The 15,003-nt window shown below is 38.6% G+C and overlaps 1 protein-coding gene across 1 annotated transcript; it reads left to right on the top strand.

The window, feature by feature from the left end:
• Window positions 1-11,811: 11,811 nt before the first annotated feature.
• Window positions 11,812-14,209, top strand: LOC108041985. The gene is made up of 2 exons (XM_017120072.2): window positions 11,812-11,889; window positions 13,742-14,209. The coding sequence occupies exon 2, from the start codon at window positions 13,767-13,769 to the stop codon at window positions 14,061-14,063; it is 297 nt and encodes a 98-aa protein (XP_016975561.2). The 5' UTR covers window positions 11,812-11,889; window positions 13,742-13,766; the 3' UTR covers window positions 14,064-14,209.
• The last annotated feature ends 794 nt before the right edge of the window (window positions 14,210-15,003 follow it).

Below are 15,003 nucleotides of genomic sequence, written 5' to 3'. Positions count from 1 at the left end.
AATTGTATTGAATTTGTACATCAGGGCAAAGCAAATTTACAAAATTCAAGTTTAAAGGTGAGATTGACGTGTACTAAAATCTATGTGCCAATATATTCGTTTTCAAGACAAATTATTATACAGCAAATTGGTCATAAATCGAAAAGAATTTTATTCCAATTTAGATAATTTTATTTGGAAGAATTTGTTCGCCTATAACTTCTTACCTCATTCATAATCGTTTTATTTATGGTTCAGTCCAATCGCTTGCCGAGTAATCTTCAACTGATATCCTTTGAGCAATCTTGGACCTGGTTCCATTCGATTCCTTTGCATATTAAATTCGCATTTATTTCCAGCATTCCGCAACTCAATTGTATTGCCGGACAAACAAAGCCTTCTCCTCTCAATTCTCCGTGCAGCAGTTATTATGTTTCGTAGTGTCGGTAGGCAAAAGGTAATAAGAAACAAGTAACGACCAAATAATTGAGTGCACACTGCACAAAGGATCCTCGCGTTGCGATGGGAAGGATGTTTTTGTGATACGTCTCCCCTTTCTCAGGGTACCACCTTCTGTCATTGTTTGCCAACGGTTGAGCTGAAAGTGAAATGCATGTTTTATTGGCATCACAAAACAAAAGGAGAAATGGCAGACGGAGAAACTTAAGCCAACAAAAGGATTTTGCATACCCTCGTCAATCAAGTGAGCGTAAACTGTCAGTGCATATTTCACTTGCCTTTGACTCAAGGTGAAGCAATATTAAGAACTTAATTTATTTACATAACAAAGATACCTTTTATTGTGCTATGTCTTGCAACATAAGCAGCAATTTATTAGAACATTTTAAAAACCAATTATCTCACAATGCAAAAGTTATATGCATAAAATATCAGTAATCCTGTCTTGTAGTTACCACCTAATTAAAAATTAAAGCTTATAATTAATAATTAAATAAATGCCCCAGATGCCATGATCGTCTAAAAATCCTTCTCTCTATATTTTCTCCAACAAAATATTTTATAAAAAACACGTTGTGATTAGATGAAAACAAAGCGAATGCTAAATTAATAATATTTAAGCTAAGTATGGGAAGTGTTTTATTTTAAGTTTTAAAAATAAGAGATTTATTTTTGTAAAAAAAAAACGGTCGCTCGGTATTGTTTTTATGAAAGTATGAAACTTTAACTTATTTCAAAAGTGGCTACGAATGTAAAATGTATTGTAATAAAATATTATTATACATCTTTCCATTTGTTTTATTTAATCTACAAAGTGTTTTGCACAAGAATAAATACTCGAAAACGGAAAGGGCATCAAGTGCATGCAACAATCAAGAAGTTTTGCCAAAGCGATTTTCATATTACAAGGTAGATACAATGACTCAATGGATGCTTAACCAAGGCACTAGCAGAAGCCATTAAAAAATAAAGCTCCGACGAGGCTGGAAATTGAAAGGACAAACCTTTTCGCCACCCGCGGAGGATATATGCACTATACTTGTATGTCTGGATCGTGCTCTGTTTGATTGTCGGTTGCTTATTTACTCAGTCAGTGACTCACTTCTCAACGACCTGCGCCGTCATTAAAAACAGTTTAAATAGGGCGCACGGCACGCTGCGTATACGCAATGTTCTGAGCCGTTGCCTTTTATGGCCGTCATATGAGCGATCCTTCCGCCCGTCTGTCGCACCTGGACAGTTAAGCTGGCCAAATGGCAGTGCATTCTGATTTAATTTAAACAACTGGAGCCGTGCAGTTGCCATAACTTTTGATGCGACTGCTGCAGAAATTTTGTATGCAAATTTAATTAAAACTCTTGACTTTGCTCGTAGTTTATCATCAGCAGCAAGAGAAAAGCTCACAGAAAATTTCGTATATTTTATATTTACTTGAAAATGCGTATCAATGATTACTTGACACAACAAAGGATGAGGATCCAATTGCTGTTCTTGATCCCAAAGGATTGTTGGCCAAGCAATTATACGAAATAAATTTCTGTGAAAAGTACCCCTTAATAAAGGCAACACCTAGGGCAAGCCTGCAATTTGGGTTAATTCAGAATTGCTTATACATTGATCAATGCGAATTTAAAATAAAGGATATTCTGGCTGTTGCTTTTATTCTGATTTTCTGAATGGCATTCAGCTCGCAAACAACTCTCGGGTGTCGGCAAGTATTTTTCTTGGTTCTATTTTGATTCGACTCCAGGCCAAGCAGTTCATAAAGAGTTTCTGGTCTGCTGTGTTTTGCTGCTCTTGTTGCTAACTTTGTTCTTATGTGCATTTTTCTTTATTTGATTTACTGGCAAAGCAAAAGCTTTGATTGAACTTGTGTTCATTTTTCGCCAGACACCACATGCTTCGGTATTTATGTACGTTTCTGGATGCGGCTGACAGTGCTTGTCAAAATATTATTCAAATCCAAACCTAAAAAGGTTAACAATTTATTTTTATAATTAAATAAACAATTGGCAAAGTTAAAACACCATTATGCTGAAGAAGTTTTGAAATAAGATCATCAAAAACCAAAACAAAAACAACAACCGTGGTTTTACACAAAAAATGGTTTAAGTGGAATTGATATAAAATTAAGTTAATTAATAATTCTCAATTATATAAATTAATATACTATTATAATTTAAAGATTTAAAATATAAGTTTGAAAACTTAAAAATATATTGATAAAATGTTATTAAAAAATGCATCTCTGTAATAATTCTTATTTTATACCTATAGAAACTACAAATATTTTCAAATAACAATTTTTATTATGTTTACATTATCTTAAATCCAGTTTTATAACGCTTCTTATGTCAAGCAGACGCCGTTAAATGTTTGCTCCAAAGAACGCCTTTGCATTTCAAATTTTCACGGCTTGGCATTTTGTTTTATTTTGGGTTTGTTGGCGGGTTGCAGCGCAAAATGCCAATGTCGATGCCGATGCCGATGCCGCGACGCTTTCCGAAATGTTGTGCAAACACAATCAAGTGGTAAAATGAGTAGACAATGGCTGGCAGAAGATGGCAGAAGGAGCTGCCAGGAGCACGGGCAAAAGGATCCCCCAAACGGCTCGGGACTACTTTGGAGCTGTCGATACAGCCGGCTCTTGAAACCGTATCCTGAATCCAGCATCCTTTCTCGGTGCTCGAGCTGGTGCTGCGGGCATATAAATTGAATTGTGTGAAAATTTATATTTGTTTTGGCATTTTATGACACACTCCAGAGTATTGCGGGTGGCCAGATTTCCGCACCCGTGCCCCTTCCCCGTTCCCTTTTTTGCCCAGTCGCCGGTTTCTGCTGCCGACTGTATCTGATTTCGAGTGTACTTCTCAGAAAGGGCCCGAAAATTGATTAAAGGTGCGAATGCTTTATGGCGAATTTAAAATAGTGTACCCTACTCTTTCCTTTCTTACTTACCGCACTAAACAAAAAAATGTTTACAATGTTTGGAAACCTTAAAACCTTGAATGAAAATATATGTTTTATTGTAAAGTTGGAGGTCTATCTTATAATCATTTAAATCATAATTCTTTTATTTACATTCTCTTTTTTGTAATAAAATATTAAAAATATGATTGTGATTTGTAACGTTACCGTTTTGGTGAGCGAGAACCGACAAAGCTTCATTTTTTGTAATTTTTAAATAAAGTAAAAGCACAATATTTTATGTTGCTTTTCGTTTCTTTGCTTTTAATTTGCGGGTGAGAACTTACTCCGTAAAAGTTTTCCAGATCTGAATTTAATAATTTTTTATTTGTAAGAGGAAGAAGTTAGTATCACGATTTCGCCTCTTTTCTGTGAGTGCTCATGCCAATCAAATGTTGCGGAAATTGTGGCCAACTCTTAAAGTCTGCTGATTGGGTTGGTCTGTGTCAGGTTTGTTTCAACACAAAGGCCCTTCTATCCCAGTCACCCAGTTGGCTTCGGATGGGTATGGGTATGGGTGTGGATGTGGGAATAGGAATGAGGATGGGCCTGCAATAAATTCGCCTTAACCACCACTGGCAGCCCCTCCCCACCTGCTCCTGCCTGGTGATGCTTGAATATTATGGCCATTTGTGGCAGGGCCAGGCACTAAGTGAGTTGTGGCCAAGTGGCGAGCGTCGAGCTGCTAAATCATACATACCGCAGATGAGCGAACAGTCAGTTACATGTAACATGTGTGTGGAGTAGGTGAAACCATAACATATATAATATGCATTAAGTTGTGTTGTTCTCGGTTGGGGTTTTGTTTAAAGCATTGGCTCACACTCCGTTTACATGGGCTTTAATACTAATGAGCTGATTATCTATGGCAACCCGCTTCGAGTGCCGGCTCCAACATTGGCATGCTTGTGAAATCCCCGAATTCGAGGAAATCTCTTCGAATGCTCCACAGGGAATTGGCCATTCAAAGGGCTTTCAATGCGCCCGTTTGCATTCCCTCTCGAATAGTTCGTACTAATTATATCCACGCCATTGGAGGCTGTCGAGAAATCGGTCCTTTGTCAAGTAAAATGTTTAATTAGCCCAGCTTGGGGGCTCAGAGCTGCCATTAGAGAGCAAGTGAAGCCCCAAAAATGGCATTTTAATGCCGAAGTTTGCGCACGTGTAAATGAATATTAATACATTTTTTTATCTGCTCCCCCTCGAATATGCGTGGATTAAATAAATAAATTACAAATCGGGTCAATTGCAATTAATTATATTTGAAAATTGCTTTAGTTTTGATTTTGCTGGCAATAACTATTTACACAGCGCCACCTCCAGTCACCTCCCCAATAGTTTTTCAGCCGCACTGCGGTGGCTTGTCCAGCTGAAAATTTGCATAAATAAATTATAAACAACAACATGAGAATTGTCCATTATAAATAACGCGAATTGTTCAAGCGAGTGCGCACAGGGCCAAAGGCGAGCCATGACAATTTGCATATATGTTTTTATAAACACACGGGCTACATGTGTATGTTAAATATGTTTACCTACTTTGGATCCAATGGGTTCGTGGCACCCGATGTCCGATGGCCTCCGCTGTTTGCCCGCCGCATAAATAGCAAGCAAATTTGTCGTTATGTCAGTGTCTTTTTTTCGGCAGCTCTCCAAATGATATATTGGCGGGGAGGACAAATAGCCGGCACAAACAGCAGAAGCGCATTTCAAATAAAATATTACACTGTTCAGCAAAAATGCTGGGTGATAGTAGCTGACATACTTGTGATGTAGGAAAAGAAAACTATTAAAATGAAGTACCTACTATATGTTTCGATTGTAATTTGCTGGGGCCTTTATTCGCATAAATAAAGTCTTTAAGTTTAAGCTGAAAGTGTATAGATACCTATTTAATAATATCCTAATCAGCTCTTTATATTTGCAATTATTTATTCGCGAGGCGTACTAAAGTTGCCAAAGAGTTTTAAAACTCATTTGAATGCAAATCGGTTTTCTTACCGAGCCTTGTTTTCAGGTGTTGGTGTGTTCGGTTTTTGTGTGTTTTTTTTTTAAAGCTTTCACTGACTGCATATTGTGGATAGCGAACAGTTTGGCAGAACAATTTTAATAGTCGCAACAAAAAGGGATATCCTTTTCTATAAATTTTAATTGGTGAGGTAAATTTATTTATGCATATGTTTTGACTATTTTTCTATTTTTATGAAATGACTTTTATGATTATCTTAAATTTCGAAATAAACATTATAAATATTTATTTTATTGCAAACTAAAATATTTGAACCGAAGTTTATATACCATTGCAGTTGTTACATATCTACTACATTTCGATTTCAATGCCTATATTACTAAAAACAATCTTCATTGTTTTGTCGATTTTGCGCTGCATTTTTCCATCGTTTCTATGGCAGCTATATGATATTGTTTTCCGATTTTAATTTAATTAAAACAGTAATTCCATAATATTTAAATATCCGTACGAACAACAAAAAAATAATTAAAAACAACAAAGTTATAATTTTTGGAATTTGTTTCCGATTGTTCCTATCGGAGCTATATGATATAGTCGCCCGATCTGACTCGTTCCGACTTATATACTACCTGCAAGAGAAAGACAACTTTTGGAAAAGTTTCAAGCAGATAGCTTTAAAACTGAGGGACTAGTTTGCGTAGAAACGGACGGACGGACAGACGGACATGGCTAGATCGACGCTTCTGGTGAATCTGATCAAGAATATATATACTTTATAGGGTCGGAAATGTCTCCGTCAATGCTTTGCCAACTTTTAACCGAAATTACCCTCTGCAAGGGTATAAAAAAAAGAAAGTGGCAAGTAAAAGTAATTGAAAATCTCTGTATATTATACGTATAATTTTATATTATTAAGTGCTTAACATTTGGCAACAAACAGTTGACCTGCTTTTTAATCCAGAAGGCGACCGAGAGTCGAACCTCTCAACTTCGTGTACAATTAGCAGTTCACTTAATTACGAAAAATGCCCCTGGGTTAATCGGGGGCGTATACTTCACCTGAAAAGACCTTCCGCGAATCGTCCCATTATCTTTTATTTTTATGAAAATGACTCGGGGCCCAACCCATCCCGATATAAGCCCATTCGAATAACGCACAATTTTTCTTCTGCACAGTATCCGAGATTTTGGGTCAACAGAGGACCCGATTAAAACGAGAGAAATGTACGGAAATTAAAGGAAAATTAAACAATTAAATAAAGAAGGCAGAGAAATCACTATAATTGCGTACCGAATGGATGAGTTCGCTGGAAATTACTGATTAAATACTGCATAAAAAAGATTAAAACTACGAGTAAGCGGCACAAAGAATGCAAGGAGCTGCAATAAGTGCTCTGAAATGGCATTAATATGAATCATAATTTATTGATTGCGTAATGAAAGTATTGCATTAATGAGACTCCGGCGAGACGCCAGCAAGCAACTGACAAAAGAGGATATAAAAATCTGCGGGGCGGCTTGGTGGTTAATTAAAATCGTATTGAAAGTGTTATTAAATATATTAAATGTTATTCATCCTCGATATTCAAGGTTGCAAACATTACAATTATAATAATACAATGTCGGGAAGAAATAGTTTATAATATTAGGTTAGTGTTCTAAGGTATAAGTATTAAAAGACAATTTATATAAAAGAATGACATTTAAATGAACACGAATTTAAAGTATTTTATTATTTTTAAAATTGATATTTAAATAAATATTCTTTCCTCGACTTTAACATGCTGAAATATTTAATAAGGTTCTTAAAAAATGTTCAAATAATTTCGTATGCGTTGCGTATTGGATAAAATATAAAAATTTGAAATTTTGTAATAGAATATTTAGTGTGCATGGCTCACCTACTGCCACGTTGGTATCATTCCTTCCCCTTTCCGGTAGTCCGTACTCAGCGAACTCATTATCATTCTCTCCGGTCGCAGGAATCTCATTGTTTATGCCCAACCAATTTTCTTCGCCCATTAAGAATTTTCCCATTACTCATACGCATCGTGCGCACATCTCCCCATCTCTGCTCCTCGCTTTCTTTTGCGTGCCACCGCTTTTCCGGCGGGGGAAAATCAATGGGACTCGTTAGTGCAGCAGCTCTGCGCCTGCAGTCTCCCAGTTTTCCGCTTTCCACAGCTCCCTGAATGCCGCGTGTCGTCGCCATCAGCCGTCAACGAGCATGCGAACTGCAAAATGTTTTAATGCGCTTATTGACAGCCGCTGATGATGGCGAACCATTTTAAACACTTCAAATTGAAGGCGCTCGCCGTCCTTGGCGATGGGCGATTGGCGAGTGAAGAGGCGTTGTCCTCGGAGTTCAATCAGTCGTCCTTTGCACTTTGCACCTGTCTGGCCCCACTCAGTGGCCCTCGAGAACAAGCGGCTCGTCGCTGTTTGCTCTTACCTGGTTTGTTGGTCTGTTCGAGGCCCCAAGCGGACGTGACAGCCGTTACTTAACGACGATAATGATGTTTGTCTTCCGGAAACCGAAGGGATTAATCATTTAACGGGAACTCGATTTACATTTAATGTATGCCGTGAGGGCCAGCCCTTGACCGTGGCAAGTAGTAACGAGGCATATGAGCTATATGTCCTTATGCAGGTAGGTATGCATCAATTTTATTAAATCTTGCTGGCACTGAAAATTGAACCAAAAATTATACCCGCATGGAAAATAATGATAAATAGCATTTAAATTAAAATATAACACGTTTGTTGATGAAAACATCCTAAAATATTTTATTCGTTTCGGAAGTAATATGCTTAGTTATAGAAAAGCCTAATGGTTGGTTGATTTAAAATCGAAATGTGATTTTGGGTTGAAATTTGGTGTAAATATATTTTAATGATACCCCTGGTTGTATAGTATTTGTGGTACAATATTTACCCCTGCGATTATTCAGCCAATAATGGCACACCAGAAAAACACTTTACGCTAAGCTTTCTTACAATTTTTCATTTTCATTAAAAGCTATTTTGATCCTAATTGACAATAAATTACATGTTATTTATGCGGGTAATTGGCGTTTTTTTGCTTTGTCAAAGGAAACCACAACTATGCACTTCAAAGTCTATGAAAAGCCAAAACTAATAACATCACCTGTCACAACCGCACAGTAGAGTCACTAACTGGCTTTTGTAACCAGCTTTTTGCAGAAACATAACAAGGTGAAAGAATGACAAGCACGGGGAATTATATCAACTGAAAAATCAGTTCCTATTCAGCAAACCGTACCTATGAAGGACGCATTTCTATTATTGAGACAATCTGTATAATGGGAAATAAAGGAATGTATTGCACTATTTGTTGTCATGGAAGTAAGCTATTTAATTTAGTATATGAAAAACGGGAGTTCACTTTGAAGAGAATTTGGTCCCATGATCTTCATTCAATAGGTCCTAAACAAAAGATTTTAATCAAAACGAATGTTCAAATTTAAGCTCCGCAAAAACATAAGGTTAGCTTTTGAAGTAACAACATTCTTTTCCGCCTTTTAACTGTTTTGGAAAACGTTGCACGAAAATAAATTTCAAAAGAAATTTTGTATTACATTACTTGATATTGCTTTCAAATACAAATGTCCCAGTTTTTTGTGCACAGAAAAGCTTGATGCTGTTTTACGCTTTTCAAAGCCGATTTATATTAGAGTGTATTTTTAGGTCGGGGCTCTCGACATGAGAGCACCCTTCCGTTATTTGATGTGCTCGGGAATTGTGCTAGTCCGCAAGTCGTACCACACTTGACATTACCAGGAACTGACTCCACGTTGACAGTGGCTTTCATGTCGTGTATCTTTATGTCTATTTACTTGTACTTGTCCCCCGTGTCCAAGTACCTTTGTATCTCTGCGTGCGGGCTGCTACAGTACGGCTACGGTTCACAGTTTACTGCCGCTTCTGCTGCTTGACCCACTAAGGCCAGATTACGTGATTTGTCCCGTGTGCGCCGGAAGCAGATCCGCAGAGGAGAAGGCAAAGGAGGACCAGGCGGGGCCTGAGATGGCCACATCCACGCAGCGATAAGCGGCGACGAAAATTTCAAAGGGCATAAAAATTTAAATCACGTCACTTAGGACGAGCGATAGGAAAAGGGAAATGGAGCCGGCGACAACACAAAAGACGCAGCTACAAGTCCGGACATAATGGGTGCCATGTAAATAGTTGGCCCAGACGGAGGCGCATGGTTTTGGATCCGCGACCGCTCCCATGTCCGGACTTGTATTCCACCACTGCACTTAAGAAAAATATAAATTCTTCCATCGCTTTTGGCAAGGCCTTAAAAAAAACAAGATATGCCGCATTAAATACACAAATAAAGTACTACATATTGATGCAAACAAAAGATATAATGTACTCAACATTAAATAGAGTTTACTTGCAAATAGTAGCTTCAAGATTTATTTGCTAATTTATTACCCTTTGATTGCCAATTTGCAAGTCAAAATATGCTTATACACTCCATAAACCCTTTGGTTATTGGTGTCGAATACATATAGAATAGACTACTGTAGGTTCTATGCAAGGATTAAATTTAAGCTGATTTCAACAAAAAACCTCAAAGATATCATAACACGCTGGCGTATAGTACAAAGATAATAAGAGCAATCACATACGATTAAATATTTATTTATCTTAAAGGCCATTCATTTCTTCGAGTGCATGCTGCGTTGTAGGTACATGTGGGTCCGTGTGTGTCTGTTAAGCCGCTTTTGAGGCAGGCACTCAGGCACAGGCACGACCACACTCACAAGAGCATCCCATGGTCTATAGTGGCACAGTGCCATAGTACCATAGTCCCATAGTACATAGTCCATAGTCACAGGACGAATTCACGTGTGCGTTTGTCTCCGCTCCTTTGTGAGCCTGGGCGTGTGAGTGCAGGACGACTGCCATGTTGCTGAGGCGCGGCAAAATGCTTGTTACGCTTTTGAGCCACCGCCTGCGGTTGACAGAGCACGTTGAACCACCCCACCCGTTCGGATTCGAGCCGTGCACTTAGCCACCCACCAAACCACCCAACCACCCACCGAGAAACCATCCAAACAGGCTGCGCTCTGTGGCCTGATGCACATTAAAACGCAATTAAAGTTGAAGGCGTTAATTGTGCCGATTCTGTTGCCTTTTTTGCCGTTTTTTTATTGCGCCTCTTGCCGTTTTGAGTTAGCTGCCGAAAATTAATTAGTTTTGCCCTGTCAAAGCTGCCAAAGTCATTGAAAAAGAGTCAGCGCAGATATAACTTCAGGAAAATGAAATACTCGAGAAATACAAACAGATGTGTTCCGGAAATAAAATTTACCGCAGTTTCTGAGAACAGGTAGTTGGTAATTGACAGGGTATCTTAGCTTAAGATTTACCTTTTGCCTTAGTTGAATTTTTTAAGCTATTATTAACATTTCGATTGATTATCATTTATAATTTGGTCTGAAGTTTTAACGACTCTGTGACGACCCACGATCTTTGTCTGCCATGATTATTATAAATCTTTTAGCATATTATTTTAGTCCTAACAAAATCAAAAATATTTAATTAAGTTTACAATTGTATATACGAGTTTTAAAGAATCGTTACTCTGAATTATGCAAGAATAACAATAATAAATAATACAAATTAATAAAAATCAAAATTAAATGTTGTTGTCAGATGGTACTTATAGAGTTCTATGTTTTATGTTCATCCAAAATTATTATAAATAAAAAGTGATTACTGCGAAAAAAACAAATTTTTCTTAACTAAATAATTAACCAAACCATAATTGAACAAATATTTATATTTAAAACTCGAAAAAGGAGATATTTCAATCTTCGCTGCAAGTAATTGGGAATGCTCGCATGTGAATGTCTACTAATGAATCAAGTCCATGAATAAAGCCGCAAGTGGATTTTTTTCGACTTTCGGTGGGGTGTAATACTATGTGAGGCGGTGGAGGGTAACTGGGCGTGGCAGAAGTCGGCTGGTGCTAATGGGGTCACACACACACAGATATAGAGTCGTCGCTTATTTTTTCTCGAACTGTGTCTTTCGCCAGTTGTGCAGTTAAATCCTTTTGCCAGGCAACTTTATCTTTCAGCACAGATTCTCAACAGCAGCTGTTGTTTTTTTCTTCACTGACGTTGCATGCTGCAAGCGTTGTTTATATTCGTTTTCTATTTCTACTTTTTCTTCGCCTCTTTTACGCTTTTGCAGCTGTCGGGAGACTTGGCTTAAGCGCCAGTCGCTGCCGACGTGCCGCTGAAATAATTAAGTTGCCAATGCCGGCAAACAGAATATCAACAGCGGCTCAGAGACAGCCAGAGATAGAGATGGATATGGAAATGGAAATGGAGAGGGATAGTGGCTTACACTTAGATTTTTAATTAGCCTGTCAGCCTGCGCAGTAGGCATTGCTTCTACAGTCTCCCTTTATTTTTCGTTTTATTTTGATCGGAGACTCCACATTTTTCCAGCTCAAAACTCAAAGTCTAGAGGTAAGCACTGCGAAAAACTTTGTTTTCTGCAATCATCATCAGGGCAATCCCCACTAAGCCAGGCGGACATAAAAAAATTCTGTTTTATCTTTCGTCTTGGCAACATGTCGTTTGCGTAATATCCTCAAGTAGCCCCAAGTGCTGTACCACAAATAGAAAACAAGCATTCAAATCCGCACGCAAACACCCTAGCAAATAGACAGCTTGTCGAACATTTCGGTTGGAAGGAAATGCGAGACATTTCTCGAATATTACGCATACGCACGGCTGGCAGCCACAACACCGCTACTGAGGCGTTTTCCGAGCATTATATGTCGACTCTGTTGGCCTGCTTTGCAGTCTGGTGAGCCGAATAAAACTGAAAGTGAAAACTGCTCCAATTTTCACCAGCCAGCCCGCCCAGTTGACATTCTTTTGACAAACGCCTTTGGCCTTGTCTCCAGATGAGTTGGCTCGATCATTAGCATCACAGTCATGGCGGAGTTGTAGCAAATTGCTTTGCCATGCGGGACACACTGCGCGAATTGATTGATATTAATAGCCCTTTAATTTTAGGTATTAAATACGTTAAAATAATCGGAAAGTTTTGAAACTTAAAACAGAGGTTATAATTTAATTTCATTGAATTTTAAATAATTTTTTGCTTAATACATTCGAGTAAAGAATTAAACCAACCATAAAATTCTGCATGAATACTAAATTTTCGGACTATCAGTAGCCTTCGCTTTCTTTTAATCTGGACTCTAGAAAACCGTAAATTTTTCCGGTGAGCAGTGAGCTTCCAATTCGCATTTCGAACAGAGCTGCGTTTGTTCCGAAAAAGAACCAGAAATGCAACTGGGTCGACTGGGTGCAGAGCAATTTGAACAAAGGAAACAGAGGCACTAAGTTGCGGCGACATGTAGCGTTTAAAGTTGTGGCAAGCGAGCGCAACCCAATGAATACCAAATCAATCGATAGTGCGAAATCGAACTTCGCTGGCAGCGTCAGCAGGGCAGACATTTTTCCGCTCGGCTGACCCAGAGCGGAAAAGCAATTTCGGTCTGTGCCACCTCAAGTAGCTGGAACACCCCGTTCGCCGCATTTCCACTAGCCCAAACGATTTGCAAATTTTACCAACGCATCACTGAGTATTGCTCACAACCAATCGAGGGCATTAGCTGGAAAAAAATATAAAACGTCTTAACCAAATACGGAGAGAATGTTCAATTTTTAGTCAATCAACTAGAAAAAGTTGCACTCACTCGCTGGGCAAATCTTCTGCATATACGTTTCCAGAGTGTAATGCCGAGAACTGGGCCCAAAGTTTTTGCAACACGGAATTAAGCGATTAGATGGAAGTTTGCCACCCAGTTGGCACGCATAAATTATTTCAAGTTTCCGATTCTGTCCCCACCAGACTTGCACATTGTAAAAAATGGGTACAATGATAGCATCCATGGCAGGCAAATTTAATGAGTACCAGAAATGTTTATTTTCAGGAAGTGCAACGAGTTCCTAATTTCTTATAAATTGTAAAGAATATTTTTGTTAAGAATAATTGGTTATATTTGGTCTTAATAATTTAGAACATGTTGGAGAGGATAATCGTATTTTCCTATCTCAAATGTAACTTTTTATTTTGTTTGCTTATTGTTTGCCTTGGTCTGTCCTAACTTGACATTTTTCCTTTTATTTCGATATTGTTTCATACTCTAAAAATTGAATTAGCTCCATGTGGGCCCCATTTTTCAACTGACTGCTGTATATGAACCTCTTTTTTAAAAACCACCAGATCATATTGTTAAACTTTATACGCCTTTATATGGAAACCAAAAATGACCTAGTTTACTTTGTATTTTTTTCAATGTAGGACCATAAGTCGGAGCCGTTGCACAATGGATGCGCACTCAAAAGCCGTTGCCATCATAGATATGGAACTGGATTTTGGTGTGGATGAGCCCGGGGACGAAGGCGTCGTATCGAAGAAGGTGGGTCAGGATGAGGATTTGCGGGCGAAGATGCGGCGTCTGCAGGCGGATCATGTGTGGATCCGGCAGCAACTGGTGCACCTGCAGCGCCGCCTGGTGACTCAGCAGCTGGTCAGACAAAGACGACTCTACGAGGCAAGGGAGCAGCTGCAGCGACTGCTGCGAAATCTGCAGGTGAAGCACGGACGCAGTTGGGGTCTGTAGGGAAAATTTAGAGTGTGGAGTTCGGGCCACAGCATTCAAGGTGACGAACGGTTCAAAATTCACCAAATGTGTCGGGTGATGACTGAACTGCCTTCACAATTTGAGCATGTTGAGGAAATTTAAATATACAAAGCTGATGAATTGAATTTTTCATGAGGTTCTCAAATTCGGTTGGGTTAACCAACACATCCTGAATTGTGCTGAATAATTTATCGGTGAATGTTTGTATGACGAGAGAGTAATTGAAATTCGAAAATGTTGCATTAGGATATTTAAGCGTGTTGAAATGTAGGAGTTCCCTTTCCACACTTCATGTTTGTGATTTATTTGTTAAGATTCATAAGCATTGCAACCATAACTTTTAAAGCTACTGAGACTCGAAGATTGTATCACTCACAAAATGCTGAAACCTGTTATAAGCTTTTGTATTATTTTGTTAAATATGAACACAAATTTGAATCGTGTTGTGTAGCTGCATTTGCCTGTGCGTTGAATATTATTTTAAGTAAGCAGTTTCATATATATACATTGAAACTGTGCATAAGTAAGTATCTCTTACCACAGTTAAACCATATACAAGTCAATTAATCTAACCATCTGAATACTGGTCTCAGTCAAACAGCAATGGACAGATTAGTGGTCTATGCCGTCATAACTGTTAAACAGGCTTATGCATCATTGATGTTAACCAAATACCCATTAGACATGCAGGGAATGCTTGAGTGTCTGCTTAAGTCATGCGATTAATTTACACCACATAACACACCACATGCCGTGGAACTCATAACTCGACCCCAAATAAACCCAAGCCCGGGGCAATCAAAGTTTGCCTTGAGCTGCGTCGGCCTGCGTGACTCAATTAATCAGACACCAGTGCAGCTCGAGTGCATCACTTAACTCGAGATTAACCCTTGACTGACACTGTCCCTCGTCCTGGCCC

Source organism: Drosophila rhopaloa, unplaced genomic scaffold (assembly GCF_018152115.1).
Source record: "Drosophila rhopaloa isolate 14029-0021.01 unplaced genomic scaffold, ASM1815211v1 contig_155, whole genome shotgun sequence".
Lineage (NCBI taxonomy): Eukaryota > Metazoa > Arthropoda > Insecta > Diptera > Drosophilidae > Drosophila > Drosophila rhopaloa.
The sequence above is the reverse complement of the archived record's forward strand: the minus strand, read 5'-3'. Positions and strand labels throughout refer to the sequence as shown.

What these genes read in the sequence shown, in the direction of transcription:
- LOC108041985 (XM_017120072.2), top strand. Translation starts at nt 13,767, where the DNA reads ATGGATGCGCACTCAAAAGCCGTTGCCATCATAGATATGGAACTGGAT.